General features: G+C 39.9%; 1 protein-coding gene across 12 annotated transcripts in view; it reads right to left on the reverse strand.

The window, feature by feature from the left end:
* Positions 1-17,988, reverse strand: part of dtna (dystrobrevin, alpha) — a 195,408-nt gene extending 177,420 nt beyond the window's left edge. For all 12 annotated transcript variants that reach the window (XM_080194256.1, XM_080194255.1, XM_080194253.1 and 9 more), the window contains exon 1: positions 17,846-17,988. In XM_080194256.1, the coding sequence (XP_080050382.1) occupies positions 17,846-17,862 (17 nt within the window). In that variant the 5' untranslated portion in view covers positions 17,863-17,988. The remainder of the gene's footprint in view (positions 1-17,845) is intronic.
* Between the last annotated feature and the right edge of the window lie 2,124 nt (positions 17,989-20,112).

A 20,112-nucleotide genomic window follows, 5' to 3' on the forward strand; every position in this document is an offset into this window, starting at 1 on the left:
TTTTGTTAACATTGAGGAAGAGATTATTGTCGCCGCACCAGTTCACCAGATTCTCTATCTCATTTCTGTACTCTGTGTCGTTATTGTTTGAGATCCGACTTACTACAGTGGTGTCGTCAGCAAACTTGAAAATTGGAGGGGAATTTGGTCACACAGTCATAGGTGTATAAGGCATATAGTACAGGGCTGAAAACACAGCCTTGTGGGCACTGGTGTTGAGAATGATCGTGGAGGTGTTGTTGTTGTTGTTGTCTATTCTTATTGATTGTGGTCTGTGAGTTAGGAAGTTCAGGATCCAGTCGCAGAGGGAGGCGCCGAGGCCCAGGCCACAGAGTTTGGAGATGAGTTTCGTGGGAATAATGGTGTTGAAGGCTGAGCTGCAGTCAATAAATAGCAGTCTGATATAGGTGTCCTTGTTATCTAGGTGTTCCAGGGTTGAGTGCAGAGCCAGGAAAATGGTGTCTGCTGTGGACCTGTTGAGGCGGTAGGCAAAGTGTAGCAGATCCAGGTAGTTCTGGAAGCTGGAATTGATGCGCATCATGACTAACCTTTCAAAGCACTTCATAATGATGGATGCCAGAGCCACCAGCCGATAGTCATAAATGCACGTTGCTTGGTTTTTCTTAGGTACCAGGGTGACGATTGTATTCATCATAATCCTTCTTGGTCTGTTTTTGTATAATATGCATATTCCTGTACAGAAAGCCAGCATGAGCTCGATAAGCCTTATTTGTTAGTCAATAAATTTGGAAAAACATTCCTAATTATTAAATGTATTTCAGACAGCTTGCTAAGATGAATCATCCACTACTAAACAGTAGTAGATGTTCCAACACCAACGTGGCCAACATGCTCCAAGATGTTCTTAAAAAAAAAATTGGGCTGGGCTCTTTCATGGTGAATTTCTTGTGGTTAATTTTCCATATCTGTTCTTTCTGGGATAAAGAGTAACAGCCTCTCCAACTGTGTCTGAGCAGAGCAATTAATTGCCAAGCGAACATAAGAAAGGTGCAGACCTGGGATAAACCTGGGGCTGTGAAATACATTTGACGTCTTGAAAAAGGTGTTTCATAAATCACATTAATTCTCTCTCAGCTACTGCATTGCTAATTGATGATAAACCAGCTAAGATTCAAACTATGGTTTTGATTGGAATCCACAATGGTCTAAACATTGCAACTGATCAACTTTTCTTTCCCAGAGGAGTGAGTGGCCCTGTAAATGATGAAAACAAAAAATGCAGGACATGCTCAGCATGTCAGGCAGCATCAAGGCAGAGCCACCGAGTATTTCTGGATGACCTTTCAAAAGGTTCTCCTGCTCCTCCAGAAGCTATTAGTGGGAATGCTGAGGCACAGCCCAACAGGATGCAAGAGTCATAATCATTACAACCTAGTTGTCATTTAACGTTTAAGAACATTTCTCTGAATTTGTTTTGTTTGACTATGACTGTGCTGTTGCACTTCTGTCAGTGCTTGCAGTTTGCAAAGACTGATGTTGCATATTGCATCAGATGTATACGAGTATTGCACCTCTGTACCATTCCCATGCTCTTCATGTACCGTTGCCTCTTGTTTATTCACTTACTCACGCTCTATTGAATTTTCTAAGGAGGTAGCAGAGAGAGTGGATGTTGATGATGTAGTAGGGATGGCAAATATTGAGGACTGAAACAAATTACAGGAGGATATTAATAAACTTGTAGAATCGGCAAATTCAATACAGATAAAAGTGAGGCTGTACATTTTGTTGGGGGGAGTAAAGAGGCCACTTGTCTCCTGGAAGGTGAAAGTCTAAGTGGGGCAGAGCAACAAAGGGATCTCAGAGTATAAATGTATCATTTCTAAAGAATGTACCACAGGCTGGCAATGGTCATAAAAAAAGAATCAAGTACTAGGCTTTACTTCGAGAGGGATAGAATTGAAATGTAGGGAATTTCTGTTATGCCTCTACCAAAGCTTGGTTCCATCATTCCTCCAAGTACTGAGCACAGCTCTGGTCGCCGTATTTTAAAAAGGATATGGAGGCATTGGAGAAGATGCAGAACAGATTTACAAGGATTATACAGAAATGCACAAGTATTCATATCACAAAAGAATTGACAAGCTACATCTCCTTTCAATGGAAAGATAGCTGAATGGAGAAGCTGATTAAGGTCTTTAAAATTCTGGAAGATTTTATAGAGTGGATAGTGAGGCAATGTTTCCTTGTTTGGGAAGGCCATCAATACGTGTTGGTTAACAAGAAATCCAACAGAAAATTTGGTAGAGACTTCTTGGCTCAAAATGTGAAACTCTCTGCCACAGGGGGTAGTTAAAACAAAGAGTGCTGAATGGCCTGTTACTGTGCTGTATATCCCAAGATAATCCTATGTATTTCCTTATGTCTTCCCACCATCTTCCTCCTTTCTCTTTGGCCTATATGAATCTGGAGCAGTGAAGATCTTATTTTGGTCTTCCTGCAGGTGGGCAGGAAAATGTTGTAAGTGTTTTCTCTTTTCTAACTATAATCTCAGGTCAAGTGGAACAACCCACTGAATTTAAGCTTATTTGTAATGAAAATTTTAAAAAAAAAGCAAAGATTCCACAAGCTCGGAGTTTCACCAGTCCGTCAATGTGGGCTTGCGAGCACAACTTGTCGGAGGAAGTCCTTGCATCTGTCTCTTTAACATTTATAAATGCCACATCCTGGAGGATACAGTCAATGAAATTGAGTAGGTCGTACCAAATGAATCACAATACGTAGGTGAGGAACAAGTGGAACTGGCAGAGGAGAAACATGCATCTGATGCCCAATAGCCATAACTATCGTCAACGACTTCTGTACTTTCAGAAATGCAGTGAAACTTCAGTGAAATGACCTTGTGCAAACACATCATACGCTTGCTGTTATTCATTGGGAAGGAAGATGATAGTGTTGGTGATAGTGACTGATGCATTACTCACCCATTTGTTATAAGTGTTATAAGCATGATGGCTAACATTACAGTCAAATGAAACACTAGCCTGGAAGGAGATAGAAATAGAAAAGCTAAAAACACTAGACAATTCTGTCTCTGTGGTTCAAGTATCCTTCTGGCAAACAACACCTCTTTGAGGATCTGGAATATGCAAAAGGCAGTTAGTCATTGCCTGCTAGGTGAGCCGGAACTGACAGAAATGGTTGGTGGCATAATGATGGCCATGGGCAGTGTAGATGGTCAAGTTCTGGGCATGCCTTCTTTCATCCTGTATTACTTAACAAATAAAATATTAGATTTGGTGTGGTTTGAAACTAATGCCCACCAGTAATTTGAGCTTTATTGGTGACTGCCACGGGAATTTGAAACTTGCAACTGGATGTCTTATTGCTCCCAGAACTTCTGCTGAAATTTCTATTAAAACTTTGTGCCTGTGTCAATGTAGAAATATTTAAGCATTTGACTGCAGAGAACAAAAACACTGCCCACAGATGTCTAACAATTACACATTATCTGACCAAAGGGAATTTTCACAGTAACATAAGCCTATTTGTGACACTAATAAATAAACTTTAAACTTTACATGGCCATCACTGATCAATTTGGATCCTGACATTTAATTCTAAACACGTCAGATTAAAGTACTAATTTTGTGATTGCTACAGATTATTATTAATTTTTTTCCTACATGTTCGGAGATCATTCTGCACTACCTCCCCAGATGAGCCCACCAACTGTCCTTTAATTTTGATAGACCTCCTTTCCCACTGAAAACAATTTTAAAAATTCTTGCAATGGATTCCCTTCCCCAACTGGCTTCTATTCTTGTTCAAGTCTGATATTGTTAATCCTATAATAAGCAATGGGACTCCAGTTAAAAAAAAGAGAGAAGTGTTGAAGAATATATAACAATTAAATTTAAACTGTACCGATTTACAAAATGGAAACCTGCCATTTAACTTGGTCAGTCTGTGATGCAGTTTATCCTCCATAGAAACAATACTTCTAACCCATGGGCAATTGTTTTGTCCCCCTCTTCATCAACCATTTGTCAAACCCATCTTTAAACGTTAACATATTCTTTGCTTTAATCAGTAACTGCTGCCATGAATTCCATTGCCTTGTAACTCTAGTTTAAAAAAAATTGGACAGGTCAGATCTCAGATTGGAACTCAGCTTGATAGATCCTAACTTTTATTTAGATAGGTGGAAGGCAGCTACTGAACAGTCATAGGACTCAACTGATGAACTTTTAACAAAAGAATAAAAAAATTTAACAAACAAGATGAACTGTAATATGCAACTCCTTCACCCGAGTTGCACCTGTATCTTTACAGATGTATACTGACTTGTATGAACACAAATTACAAAATATATCCTATACTGTAATGTCCTAAGTACATAGCCCATGTAAACAGATAAGTGAAATCTGGTCACAAACCTTACACTCTGAAACCAATGCCAGATGCTATCCAAATAAATTCCCTGGATTTCGCGTCAGTTCCACATCCTTTGGTTTAATGAAATCGACAAAAGTCTTTCTTTGCATCTGTACTTTCACATACCAGGTAACATCGTAATGAATCAGCACTAACAGTGTTTCTATTCCTTCACCAACCTTCCTTCAATAAGAAGCCCCCAACTGCTGAATATTCCAACAGTGCTCCCAATCAGTCTCACAATGGACCAAGGAGGAGAACAAGTCAATGCAAATTTTAAAAACAGAACCAAGTTACTTATTTACATTTTGCCGATTTTGTACTTAATTGACTGAAATAGAAATAAAACATGGTGATTTTTAAAAACATTTTCCCTTTACTGGGCTACTACTTCTATAAAGCAAAGTCTAGATGTCGGAAGGTTGACAAATTGAAAATTGGTAGTGGGACAGTAATGGTGGGAGGTGGGTGGAGCAGGGGTGCAAAGGTTGAGATTTTGAGACTTGGGGAATAGGAGTTTGACAGTGAGATTTGAGCAAGGTGCAGAAACAAGCAGGGGATACTTATTTACATGTTCAAATTGACCTAGTGCTGATTTCAGGTAGCTGACAGGCCTGCCTAAAAACAGTGAGGACAGTGATACAGTAGTGGTTATGCTGCCAGTGTAAATTAGCTACAAGATCAGACACCGGAAAAAACAAGTGAAGCATTTAAAGTTTGCCACTCCTGCATGTAAAAATAACTCTTGCCAGGTACCAGTATGTTGGATCAGTCCCACCATGTAAATTGAGTTTGACATGCCTGCTCTGGTAATTTCAATAAAAAGAATTCCCTTTTCAGTCTTTAAGTGTCAAATAAAAAAGATAAAAGTGACTTATGTACAGAACTCAATGATGCCTAGAGAGTGACCTTCCACTGAAATGTAGTTCAGCTGTTCCACGCAAGAATGGGCTTGTGGTCAAAATGCCAGCCCAAGTTCCCCTGAGGTTTGGCAAATCCATTTCAACCGTGCCCTACACGTCAATTCTTTCTACACACCTGCCTTTGTCAGTCAATGATCCAATGCAACTTCTGTTCATACATTGCTGAAAAAGTAACACCATGCAGGATAAGTTAAGCATTGGAAGCTTTAAACATCAAAATACAAGCCAAGCCATTGGCAAATCCAAACCCACATTTTCTGGCGTTACTTCATCTGTTGTTACAACTATCAGAGATACTTGTAGTCATGAACAACCTATTTGGTAATTTAACAACTTTTAATAGCACAATAAAAGCTTTACAGTTACAAATAACAGGATTTAATTGCTCAATAAAACAATTTGATCCGTATAGAAGTTGTTCAATGAATGACCCTCATTTTGAGGAGCACGTCAGAAGAAAACATTGCGTCAAAGATTAGAATAGTTTTTGTGTCATCAAAGCTCACGCTTCTTGCGCCAAAACTTTCAGATCATGGAATTCAACTTTTTTTTAACATTTACATTTTTTTTGGTTTAAATGCTATGCTGGCAAACCAATCCAAACATTTATCAATTCTTATGTAAATATATTTTTCCTGGTTTCTTGGTAAGAAACATATGCATTTCCAGTTATGTTTTTGGTCCTACTTTCTTTACTCATTGTGCAGTTATAATCTGGATTTACTTTATATCACTTAATATTGTAGACATTATGTTCTAATATCCTTTTTTATGGCAAATATCTTAACAGTACGTTGAAGAAAAAACTAGACTGTAAACTGTGGCTGAACTCATTCAAACTTAAGGAAACTTTTACTATTGATAACTTAATTTACAAAGAACTGCTTCTTAAAATCACAGAATGCAATTATCTACACTGAAGAACTGCAAATTTCTGCCTTGGCAGAAGTCCTGAACACATTTGTAATACAACCAAACCTTTGTCAAAAGCTGAAACAGGTTACGCACCGACAGATACAACTTCAAAAACATGAACTAATAGGGCCTAAATCTCCAGTTTTTCGAGATTAAATCCATTTGTTCTTACCTGATGCACGGTGGCCACACCTAAACAATAACGTGTCCAAGTAGCGCTGCTTCAGCTGAGCAGGAACAACTTGTGAGAGAAGATTCAGTCTTTAACATATTTAACTGTACATGCAATCTAAAATAAACACAATGCTTCATCTTGGGGCCAGGCCTCTGTGAACTCTCTCCTCTGATTCCTTAATGCACTTGCTGCCAGGCAATCTAATACACCGAATCATGTGACCTGTTGCCATGGTTGCTGTGAATCCAGCTGTTCATGTTAGAAAAGGCTAAAACAAACTTTTTCATCCTGATCCTGGAGAAAAAAAGTCACAGTTCTTTTATTGTGAGATCAGCTGCCTTTACAGAGTAACTATTTTGCACAGCAAGTTATAATTTTAACCAAACAAAATCAGAATTTGCTGGTAATAGAGGGAGAAAAACTGAAACATAAAAATGAATATTGACCGCCTTGTATGGATATAGTCAAATAATTGTCTTTTGAATTCCTGATTTTAAGAACAGGACATCAGGTTTTACATGTCTCCTACTAAAAAGCGCTGGAAACTATGGATGACATACACAGTTGATTCCACTTCTAATTTACTAAGCCACTCTCTGTTTTTAATTTTGCCCTGCCGACAAATTACCTGTGGCAACCAGAGTCCCTTTGGCTTGAACAATCTGATCTAGAAGCTGTCAACTGGATCAGTCTGTTTTCCATATGTTATAACCAGAATTCCCCAACTGTTAAAACCGGCAGGATTCTCTGGTCCTTTCAAAGGCATTCAATGCCTGACTGGGGGGATCCAGTATCAGGAAGAAGAGGCTTGCTGAGAACCACTTCCTCACTCTTACTCACAACCACCTCTTCTTGTGCAAACTCCTTCCCACCATCATTTACCTTGCATAGATCCCTTCTTGATCAAAGTCCTCAAATAAACATCATATTAGCAGCAGTCACTGCTTCCCTGGTAATTCTACTGAGTGCAGAAGAGTTGCCAGCTTATTAAGTGCCACAGTACCACAAGATGTGGTAGGCTTTCCATAAAAGGGTCAACAGGGGGTTCTCAACAGTTCTCCAGCTGATACCTTCGCTGGTGGCCTCCACAAGATTCTGCCCACTGTTTATCTGTAGACTCTGTTCCAAGAGGCATCTATACAATTGCTAAAGTGGCAGTGTCCTCTGACAATGCTATGTCTGATAATGACAGAAGTGTGGTAATGGTGACAGGGATATCACAGTCACTTCATTTCAGTATGAATGTAGGCCTACTTGTGATTAATAAATAAACTTTAAATCAGAAAGACAACTCTACTCAGCAGAAATTAGTCTGGGCCTGTTTTCAAGATCAAACTTCACACTGGGAGGGTAGCATTCACCTGAACCAAGAGGTCCTAAGGCCAATTTCTATCTATTTACATACTTGCAATGAGCTGCCACTGCTAAACATCAAAATGCAGCTTTCCTGATGAGAAGTAACAATTTATGACCGCCCATCCCACTGACAGCAACCCTCAGATAAGTACCGGGAGGAGTTGAAGCCAATTTCCATGGTGAAGGAGGACCCTGAAGTCTGTGAAATTGCAAAAGTAGTACTCCTGGTATCAATGACAGAAGGTTTACAAGAGAAAAAAGTCATACTTCCAGGTGGTGGTCACAGAAACCTCTGACATAATCTTGAGGACGATAGATCCAACATCAGCCCCATTCACTGGTGACTAATTTTGTAAAGGAGCATTCCAGAGGCATTAAATCTATCATTATAATGTTCAATATTAATATATTCAAGGAAGCAAGCATCCGTTTTTGACAAGAGCCTACAAAGCCTAAAATACAGGCCATGTTTAGCGGTTGTCACTTACAAAGTGGCTGAAGTGGAAGAATCAATCCAGACCGGTCTTTCACGTTCAAGCAGTTTATTGTAAGACACTTCCTCGGTGCTACTAACTTCCCTCTAAAGTGTTCCATCCTATTTTTAGGACAATCAATGTCACATGTTTAACCAGCAATTCCTTAACAAGGTAATTGCCGTGGACTGTGATTAATAGTACATTGACAGCAGTCAGGCTAATGCTTACACAGGCTGACCCATTATTAAACTGGTATGCTTTCCATCAGCTAGTTTTCCCACTTTATTAGCTCTTCCTCCAACGTATGTGCACACACTGTCAAGCCTAACCTTTCTTCATAAAAGACTGTCAGTAAGACAAAACCTCCAGGCAAAACAGATGTCATTATTTTTTAATTAATATGTAATCAAGCATGAAGAACAAAGTACAGGGAATCATTTTAAGGTGTAAGGGTGCTAATCCAGTCCAAGTACAAAGAAGAAAGGGCAGCAGGGCACAGCCTTCACGGGTAGCTGCTGCAACCCACAGTTAATTGCACTGAAGAAAAGAGTAAAAAAATGTTCATGTGGGTCTTCAATGTTTGGGGACAAAATAAAGGGTTGTTAATGAGCATCTACTTTTGATAATCAAAGTTTTTTGTGCTATAAAGACTAAAATTATCCAATAAGTTCAGTTAAGGAACTTAAATATTAAAATAACAGGACAGTGCATCTGGAAGTTTTACCATCATTGAGTGTATCCACTTGCACGAAGGAAAGGAAATACTCATGGCTGTCACATTCTATAAACACTGAATCAGACGTTCATGGAGTCAGGATGGCTCCGAGATCTCTAAAATTTGCAGCTGGGACCCAGACGGGGAAGTCGCACTCTTATTTCCGGCTGATGCAATTTTTGTCAGTAGGGGAAAGGTGGTGAGGCATGAGTTGCACTGGCGACAAGCACAAATCCACAGGACAATTGGAAATTATTGCTGACTCTAAACAAATCCTATTTTTACTGTTCCAAGGGCTATAACCCACAGTGTTGGAGTCATGAATATATGGAAGAGATGTAAACTCTCTTGAATGTTGGATAAGGTCTGTTTAAATATGATGATCTGAAGTTATTTATATATCCCCAGCACTTCAAAAATGCAAAGCAAAAACTAGGCTGCAGTTGTCAGTGTTGTAAGGAATGCATTGATTGACAGGCCATCTGGTGTAACTTAGAAAGATAAATGGCCATCTGCTCTTGCAGTTCCAAAAGACACCAACCAGGATTTTCTGCTCATGATCATGTTGAGCAAGTTTTGCGATGTGAATGGAAAATCTCACAAGAACAGTCAAATGTAGCTTCATGTAAATGTGAACTGGTGACTTGATTGGCTCCTCCCTCCATCATTGCATTTTCTGATGTTCATCATTGAGAACATCATTTGAATGAATTAGCATATCATTATCAGGCCTCTATATCGGAATCATTCCCTCACCATCAGAAAACCCACACACCTCAGCGTGAGGGTAGAACAATGCAAAACCCGGCCGGTCTCCCAAGGCATGTATCTGGCAAGTAAACCTCACCAAGGTGCATAGCTGAATGCATGACTTAGGAAGAAGAGGATCATGCCTGGGCACTGCTTCATGGCATTGCCCAGTTACTGACCCCTAGCACTGCACCCTGGCACTGCCTTTAAAAATTGTACCTTGATTCTCAAGAGACTAGGTTGATTAGGAGACGGAAGGGGGATGGGTGAATCAGAGACTGCCCTGCCAGTGATGTCTTGGTACCCACCACTTGCTTTTTTCCTAAACATGGGACGACACAGCAGAGATAGCTGCCATGACAATCAGCGGCTTCAATGCCGTTTTTCCTGTTTGCTATCAGCTTTCGCTGATTTTTGGGAAAATTCAGCCCATCATGTTAGCATTTCCCAAGGGCTATTATTGCATTATAGCCCATTATGAATGTTTAGCTGCGTTTCAAAAGGTTCAAGTCTAATTATCTTAGCTGTGCGTCTGAGTAAACATCTTGACTGACAGTCTCAAGAGGACATTAAAGAATTGACTAACTGTCTCTGATATGGTTATTGAATAGAAGTTTGTTTTCTAACAGAATGACCACTTGACTGTATTGAAAATTCTTGAATGGGTCTCATGTATGAGAGTATTTTTGCTGCATCAAGTGTATTACGAATGGGAGCTCTATCAGATTGACAGAATTTTTTTTTCGTCTCCACACTGGTGAGTGGCTTAGGAGGTGACTTGGGGGTCATGAGATGGCATAGTGGGGCATGGGGGTCCAAGGCAACATTAAGTATGATGTTCTGTGGAGGAGGCATAGGTTGTATGAGTTGGCATGAAAGGGCAGGTGTGAGCTAGAGGGCCTAACAGCCTTTTATAAAGTTAGATTGAAGTCTCAGAGAACTGAGGCAAGCCTTCTAATCAGCCCGGGATTGCCTTTGAGTGTGTCTGGAGGAGGTAAGTCTGATTTGATCACAACGCTGCCCCCCAGAAACGTGAATTGAGTGTGCATTGGCCTTTGTATAAATGAGATTCTGCAGAGTTGGGAAATTTCCTGACTCCAGCTACAGTGTCTTGCTAACAAAAATCCAACTATTGTGTTTACCCCCTCCCTACAAACGAAAAATAAACTTGGGAAATGCAACTGAAGGATGAACCACACTACTGAAAACCTTGCGTCCAAACAAGAAGCTGTTTCAGCAGGGACTAAGCTTTGAAAACTTCCCCTGATGGACCAAATTACCTATTTTGTTTGTTGAAAATACCCACAATTCTTGCTCTCAAATGCTCTTTTACACAAAGATTTCCACATAACCATAAATTGCTGTAGTACTGCTTGAAGCCATACTTGCAACATTGCATGCGGTCACAAATTCACGGTACATATAGCTCATACTCTGATTCATCTTTTTAATATGACTGCCTGGTTTTGCTACATAAAGGCACAAATGTGTTCCAAATCGAAAACATGTAGTGGGCTTGGGTGGAATTGTTTAAATCTTAATCAGAATTCCAATACAAATTATAAATATAGCTTCTCCAATGGCTCAGTGATTTCCTCCCAGTTGAATAGCTGAGCCATAAAAACGAAAGGCGCCAACAGGTTTCATCAATACTAAGTTAATTAAGTTTAGGTAGTAAATTGAATGGGCTCACTAAATTGGTTTCAGCACTTCTGGGTTAGAAAGTACAAAATTAGGCTTTCTACAGCCGACTGCTTTCCAGCTATCCTGCAGGAAACCATGGAACATGTAATTACTTCAAGACACTGCAGATGAGCTCTCCTTGGGATTTTGTTACTGTGTACATTGAAGAAACAATGTTACTTGAAGTTGGAATGTTAGCTGAAAAACTGAAAACTTCTGGCTTTTCTTTGCATATTGTTTTGAGTACCCTTGAACAGGCATTTGGCAACAAAGTACCCCTGAGCAGGCATTTGGCAACAATAGCTGATGTGAATGAAGCCAAAATCAGCATTCTCTGGCTTCTGCAGAATGCTCTGTTCTGAAGCGTCATATTGGACTTGAAATGTTAACTCTTTTTCTCTCCATAGATGCTGCCAGACCTGCTGAGATTTTCCAGCACTTTCTGGATTTACTCCAGATCTCCCATCATTTGCAGTATTTTGCTTTTATTCGTAGACCTTGATAAGTTCAAATATTATGCGTAGTCAACTGAGTCATTGCAAAAACCTACTCCAAACTTGCAGTTCAATAAATTTTTAAAGCAATCAGATAAATATGAAATTACACTGCCAGGTAATAAATGTACATCAATCTTGGTTAGCAGCATTTCCACTCTCTCTGGTGAGGATCCCAAAGGCTTTTCTATCCAACAACACACAGGACTCGGACTTTATTCAGTCCTAAAAGGTGCCATCTGTCCTTCTCCCAGAAGGATCCCAAATGGTAATAATTGCAGTTGAGCAGATTCAGCAGACTAGATCAGGCTGCAGCATTGCACAGTAATGATGCAAGCAACAGCAAAAAAAAAACAAGCATTTTTTCCATTCAAAAAGTATATGAATTGTTTAACCTCAAGTTTGCATTAACACATGTAAAATCATAATTAATAAATTGTTGGAACAGTGAGTTTGAGTAAGTAAGCAATAATAGTGGTATCCTTCTGGTCCACACGTATTTGTGTCAGCCAATGCAGAAATAAGAATTGTACAACTGATCTCCACATTCTTGCATTGATCTGAATGGAAAGCAAAATGGTGAGAAATGTATAACAAGAACTTTATTCTTTGCCTTCACAAAAAGTTCAAATTATTCCACCCCTCCCCTGCCAACTATGCACACATCATCCCACCCCCACTTCACATTGGTCACCTTACAAAAATAATCAAGGTTTTAGTTTGCCTTATCCAATATTAAAATATACTGATGTTTTATTTCCCAATTGCAAAAAGATCCCAAACAATATTAATTGCAGTTGTAAAAACTGGATAAAGTTAATTGGGGGGTTGTTAGCATGCATCAGATCATAGTCGAGCATGAGCCACATCTCCAGGAGAGGAAGGAGTGAATATTGTGGGTGGTAAGTGGAATTAAAATCTAAAATTAAAAACGAGAAACATCAGCTGTGATTATATGTCCTGTAGGGTATCATTATTCATTAAACCATGAAGCTGAAGTAAATCCTTTGAACATCCGACTTTATTTTTCCAAACCGTAATACAAAAGCAGAGTGCTGTGGGTTCTGGAAACCTGAAATAAAAAACAGAAAATGCTGGACATATTTGGTAGCATCCGCAAAAAGAGAAGAACAGACCTGCTGAATGTTTCCTGCATTTTCTGTTTTAATACTTTTCTGAATTTGTTTTATGTTCTTTACATTTGCTTCTATTATCACACACCTTTTCATTCATTGTGGTCATTTTTATTTTAAATGCGAAAATCTATTATTTTATTGCAACATATTAATAATTTTCCCCGTGGTTGAAGTTTACATCAAATTATTAAACTTGCACTAGTTTCCCCCTGTGAATTAGTGCAAGTAGCAAAAAATGTTTGAAAATGTCAATTATTAGGTTTCACATTTCAGCCCGAAATGGAAGCATAAAAGGGAAGTAAAATATGACTCCACCCCCTCTCTCACATACCCAACCCTGGGGTTTGGCAATGAAAATGTTAAACCATGAATAATTTTATTAAGGAGAAAACAGCCCAGAACCAGTTTGAATTTGTGTTTTATTGTTTCTTTTCCTTAGGCTTTCAGCCCAGATGAGCCTAGCCAAGTGCCAAGTGCTCCAGCTTTGCTCCTCGCCCTTACACTAAATATTCTGGCTCTTCTCCTGGCCTGTATCAGCCTCCTCCACATTCAGCAGATATGCCCATTAATACTAACTAACATGGAGCACCGAGAGGATAAATCCACAGTTACTGAATACAAAAAGAAACCAGAGGCATTCAGAGTTCGTGGCAAGAAGCCAAATGGAGCCAAAGAGGCACCCTGTCTCCAAAGTGAGCACCAGTGGCTCTAATTGGTGAGCATAAAGCTGGAATAGGCTTTGGAAAAGGTGAAATGAAAGGCCAGCTGCAATTATTGGGAAACAAAAGCTGAGATTTCCAACTCTGGTTTGCGTCAGGTGGCTTTGATGGTGAAAGCAGAAAATGGGAAGGCCTAAGGCACTTTTCACATCAGACATTAATGCAAAACATGATTGTCCCCTTCCCCATCAATGGCAGGGTGAGTTTCCTGCAGTTCAACGTCACATCCTCATTGTAATAAATTAGCATTGAGCCCACATGCCAGGATCATACTCCCATGTCAAATAATGTGTTCTGAATAGTGTGATGTACAACTGATCTCAGAAGGCATGCACCTGGCGAGCAGTACTCTGGGGGGAGCTCAAAGGTGAGTGCGGTGGACGTGGTATAGCTCTGCAACTTCAGGGGAGGGAGGTGGAAAGGGGGTTGAGCAAGGCTGCTATGGTGCTGCTGGGGGTGAATCTGGGTGAGTAGTGTTCCCTGCGTTTGACAGCCATTACTTCCAGGCGAACTCCACGTGCCCGCTATGTGCAGGGGCACTTCTAATATGGTGCCCGGATCATTGAAGTGCTGAGGTGATGGCAGGATAGATAAATCAAAGGCTGCCCGCCAGTGAGGTGTTGCAGAATCTATGCTTGCCTTTTCTTTAAGTAAGTCCCATGCTACGTGGTGTTAAAAAGTCACCATGGCTTTCGGTTGCCGCTTTTTCCACCAACTTTGGACTTTGCCAATATGGTAGAAAATTCTAAAAGTCCAGCAAGTTCTCATGAATGTGATGCTAAAGGACCAAATCAAGCATCATGGAGCATGGGGCTTCCCACTGACTGCTCATCATCAGAAGGTAAAAAAATATTCAAAAGGGACAAGTAGAAGATCAGAAGAAGAGTAATAAGAGCAGGGGTTTATGCAATAACAAACTGGAGTTGAACATTAGTTAGGACCAAACTACAGTAACCAATTTAAACCAAATTCAAATTAAAAAATGACAATAAATTGGAGTGTATCAATTAATTGTTCGAAAGCATTAATGTCAATTTGTTTTCCTTCATCTTATGAAGTATATAAAATATATTTTTTGCAGTACGTGGTTCCAACAAGAAATCTGAGTTACTTTCATTGAAGGATCATAAGAGGTTAAAGAGCAATTTCTCTTAATAGTGGTTGGCACAGCTGAAGAAAATTACTGCATTTGTAAAATATACTTTGCATAGGAGAAAGCATTTATCAATGAGGAGAAACTTGTAGCCCCAGCAAGGTTAATTGAATTCGGGAATGGGGAGCGTGTGTGTGTGTGTGTGTGTGTGGTGGCGGCGGCGGCGGGGGGGGGGGGGGGGGGGCGGTGGCCTTAGTGTTTTTAACAATTTTTTGAGGTATATAAAAGGAATGGTGAAGTGAAATGGTTAAGGGAGCAGGAGTATAATGACTGAAAAAAATCAGCTGTTGATTATAATGTGGAAGGAGCAGTAATCAAAAAGTAGGCTGGGAGGTAGAGATCATTCAGCTGGGAAGGGACAAGGACAAGCAGTAATTTCATTGAATCCCTACAGAGCAAAAGAAGACCATCCGTCCCATCAACTCTGCACTGACCTCTGACAGAACAGAGCATTTTACCCAGGCTCGCCTTTTCTCTGTAACTTCATGCATTTGCCCTGCTAATCCCATCAATCTACACATCTCGGGGCACAAAGGGGCAATTTAGAAAGGCCAATGCACCTAACCTGCACATCTTTGGACTGAATTTATAGGTAAATCTTGAAATGAATATGTTTTCAAACAGGAAGCAAGTTGCACTTACCGAGGAACATTGGCTTACTGAAGGATTTTGATATATGAAAGAATGTTAGAGTTTTGAATTCAAGTTTAAATTCAATTGCGAAATGTGAGGAGAGCACTTAGAAGGCAATCCAGAAGAAGACATATTACATAGACAATGAGGTAAGTTTTAAGAGATGGTTTGTAAGAGGAAAGGGAGATAGAGCAGTGGGGGAGACATCTCAAGAGTGAATTCCAAGGAATAGGGCCTGGTTTATGAAGCCACAACTACCATTGATAGTATGATTAAAATCAGGGATGCACAAATGATTAAAATTGGAGAAATGCAGAGATCTCAGAGACTTGTAGGACTGGAGGAGGATTCAGGGATAGGGAGGGGTGAGGCCATGGAAGGATTGAAAACAAGGGTGAAAATTCTAAAATTGAGGCATTGGTCAACTGGGAGCTAATGTGGCTATATGAGTTAGAGAACTGAATGACTGAAAGTTTGAAAGCAAATTTTAAGAAAGTAAAAAGTTATGAGTGGCTAATTACTTTTCAAAGATTTTTCAAATCTGCTATTGTTTCTTTTGGATTCATTGGTTCTGTGCTGAGTGTATCAGGTGAATGGGCATGGAAGTGCCACAGGTTGGCTTGAAGACTATGAAAGATCTTGGGGGTGGGTGGAGGGAAATGAATTGGCATGGAAGGGGTACAAGGAATATGGGGTGGGGGGGGGGAGTAAGTGAGTATGACGAATGAGGACTAGAGGGCTGTTTTTTTAATTGATTTTATTGTGACAATGTTCCAGAGTACCAAGGTTTGCCTTTTAAACATCCCGCCTTGGTACGTGACAGTCACTTGGCTGCCTCTGCAGTGTTTCTGGGGCAGACGGCCTGACTCCAGTTATCTTCCACTGCCCCACAGAAAGAAAACTCTGCATTTACTCTTGAGGCAGACATGCCAAGACAGGAAATGTTAGAACACCTGCTACCCAACTCTAGGATGAAAGTCCAGCTCAATATCATAGAATCCCTACAGTACAGAGGAGGCCATTCAGCCCATCGAGTCTGAATTGACCACAATCCTATCCAGGCCTTATTCCCATAACCTCACGCATTTACCCTGCTAATTCCACTGACACTAGGGTCAATTTAGCATGGCCAATCAACCTAACCCGACTTTGGGAGGAAACCAGGGCACCCAGAGGAAACTCACACAGACATGGGAAGAAAGTGCAGACTCCACACTGACAATTACACCTGAGGCCAGAATTGAACCTGGGTTCCTGGCGCTGTGAGGCTGCAATGTTAACCATATTTTTCAACTAACAGGAGCTTGGGGATTAACTGTTCAGTGGTGCATTCTCCATAGCAACACCTCTACCAATCAGAGTTCACTTGCCAACCAATCAGCACTCTTTTCTTGTGCAGTATAAATAGTTCCCTTTGAAATTTGATATTCTTATGATTTTGCCCTGATGAGTGTAAGACAAAAAGATTCAACAGTTTTTTTTCAACAATACTCAAGTTCTGCACTAAAAATCATCAGAGGTGCTTGATCAAACTGCTCCCATTTCTACTTTTCTGCCAGGCTTCCCAAGTCCTAGGAAACTTAGTTGGTCATTGTTAAATTTAAATCAAAGCTCCAAACTTTGCAGCCTGACTGAAATATTATAAGATGCCCACTTATCAGACTGAGACAAGAGTCTGTCATGCACCCCATTGTTGTAAAAGAGGTGGCAGAGATGTATGTAGGGAGTGGAGGTCACATTACACAATTCTTTATTTTTAGTACCCCCACCCCCAACTCTCTACCATCCACCACAGGAAGCTTAAAATTCTCACCATAGTTTTTGCAATACATCCTTGTCTATAAACATCCTTTGCACGGATCTCTAAAAAAGTACAGAAGATCCAATATACAAGAACTGTTATTTAATATCAGACAACCAGAAATGTATGCTTGTTTACTTTACTATAATAATTAGCTGTTTAAATATAGTCTAAATGTCACATAGGAGACTGTTTTAAGTTTTCATTCTATTGACAGTAATCTATTGAGTATGCTCAGTTTAAAAACACCATTTATAGTCATTATGCCATACTTCCAAGAGAGTAAAGCAAGGGGAATTTCCATTTAAGAACATCTGCAGCACAGGGAGAAAACATGTTTTGGAAAGAGGATATACAAAACAACTGCATTCAAAATTTGTGCTCAAGGAGGCATCAAACAGCATTTGTAAAAGCTTTTAATTGAACTCCTTTAACATACAAAAATATTTCAATACCAGAGACACACAAAATAGCTAAAGGATCAATGTGCAATCAAATAACTTTAAATAGAAACTTACTCTGTTGTGTATACCATTCTGTCTTCATATGTAATCTGGTTGAATACAGAGATGTAAATGTTTTCACAAGAATCTTTTGGTTTTAGTGCTGAGAGCTGAAGGCACTTTTGGTAACAGCCTGGTAGAAAACAGACTGCTGAATTTAGAACCTGGCTCAGGCTACTGTGCGCACACAGTCTCTATCTTTAACTCTTAAGTTATCCAATCCTGCATTCCTATGGTGTTCTGCTGGCAGATGCCTTCGTGCAGTTCACCAATCAAATGCTTTTGATCACTCAACTTACCCATTCTCTGGCTTCACGCCAAAATCTAGTGTAAATGTAGTATAAATCAGTTTTGTTGTTGGTTTAAACAATTAGAAGATGCTGAGTGAATATGTTTCACTGAAAATGCCGATTTCTAAACATGGCTCAGTGGTAAAGAAAAGTAATGATGAATGATATCTCTAGAAGCTTACCAGGTTTGAGCTGTCAGTAACACTTATCTGAATGTAATCTTATCAGTTCTCCATATGTTGTAGAACAGTTGGATCTCAAAACACGCCGTCCAGTATCACTGTGCCTGTAAAAGCAGATTTATGTGACCACATGGACTCCATCAATCATTCTCACCCAAAACCCTTTTTAAAAAAATACAACAACAATGAATTTCTCAACAGCCTCCCTCCCATGGGACAAGTGACATTACTGGTTTCAAGTAAGCCACATTCAGGACAGAAGGTAAAAGTTCAGCCATCGAAAATCATTGCCCCTAAATCTGGTGTCAATCAGAAATTGCAGTCTGTTTACTAATAAAAAAATGGTCTTTTGACTACGAAATAAAACTACAACTCCAAACTAATTACAACTCAAGTTTAATCTTAAGAAGTCTAGACAGGTGCAGTATACTGTATCATTTCAGCTGAATACGCTGTTAGATTACATTGTTCACTTTCTATCTCACAATTACTGCCTCAAGGCCAACAGAAAACATCAAGCAATATAAAACACAAAATGACAGTGTCTCATACTGTCAACATTAGCTGCAGACCCTGACTCTTAGAAAAGGCAGAAAAAACGGGGGAGAAACATTTCTAGCTTGAGGCATCAGATGAATCATCTTCAAAAGCTCACAAGGATATGACTGAATAGAGTTTTGTTTGCTGTGATGTAACTCACTTCTGGAGCAACATTCCATAGGCTTGTCTACACAAGCCATTAAGAATCTTAAAATGTTAACATCTATTCTGTTTAAAATTAACTTAACTCTGAACTGGTGACTGTGTGTTGGATGTGGAGTAAGAGTCATCAGCAAACTTACCTCACTCTATTTTTCTCCCATTCTATTTTACTTGCCTGAGCCCCACAGCCATTTCACACTAGAAGCTGTTTGGCCAGCAGCTCTCTGGTCCTTGCAGCAACAGGAGCTGTAGTGGACAGAAGTGGAATGCTTCAACATGCTACAGCCCAAGTCCCAGGACCAGACAGCAAGGTAAGTTTTGGGGGTCTCAGGGTAGAGAGGGTAGGGAAAGCTTGGGGGAAGGGGAGGGGGAGGGGGAATGGGCGTTGGAAAGTGAACAATTGAGGTGTCAGGGGGAAGGTCAGTGGGATGGAAGATGGTCTAGCCATCACTGGTCCTTAAGGGTTGCCCAAAGTCAGAAGGTTGCTCCTGATAGAGACACTTTTCCATCCTGAGGCCTAAGCCTGCTCATTTTTGAGCTTGCCCTGCACTAGGTACAACCTGCTACCAGCCTAAAAATGGAGGCACTTAAGGCACATCCAAGGCCTTGCCCACGCCAGAATTAATTCATTGAGAGGTTGGGAAGGCAGGAACCCAGAAGGAATCCCATTCCTTCATTTTCCTGCTCCCCTCCTGCCTAAAACCCACTGGTGGGAGAGTGTGAAATTCAAATCTTGATGATCTTGCACGTTCCCTAGGAGATCCAAGCAAGCACAGCCTAAATTTGGCAAGTAAGTTCTCCCACTTCTGAAATTAAGTTGATTGTCATTTATTAGTTTCATTGCAATGATCATTTTTAAAAAATTTTTTATTAACATCCATGTTCCAAATTATTAATTCTGTTATTTCTGTGCTTCCTGGTATTGGAATTTTTTTACAAGAATAACAATTTAATTGAATTAATTTAATTTTAATCAATTGTCGTCATTTCTTAACATTACTTATGCATTTCTAATTGTGTACTCAACTGAGTGTTCACATTTTTCACCAGAATATAGGCTACTATTAGGTGTAAGTGACCAAAGATTTCCCATGGCATTACACATTAG

Source organism: Carcharhinus amblyrhynchos, chromosome 8 (assembly GCF_965287045.1).
Source record: "Carcharhinus amblyrhynchos chromosome 8, sCarAmb.v2.hapA, whole genome shotgun sequence".
Taxonomy (NCBI): Eukaryota; Metazoa; Chordata; class Chondrichthyes; order Carcharhiniformes; family Carcharhinidae; genus Carcharhinus; species Carcharhinus amblyrhynchos.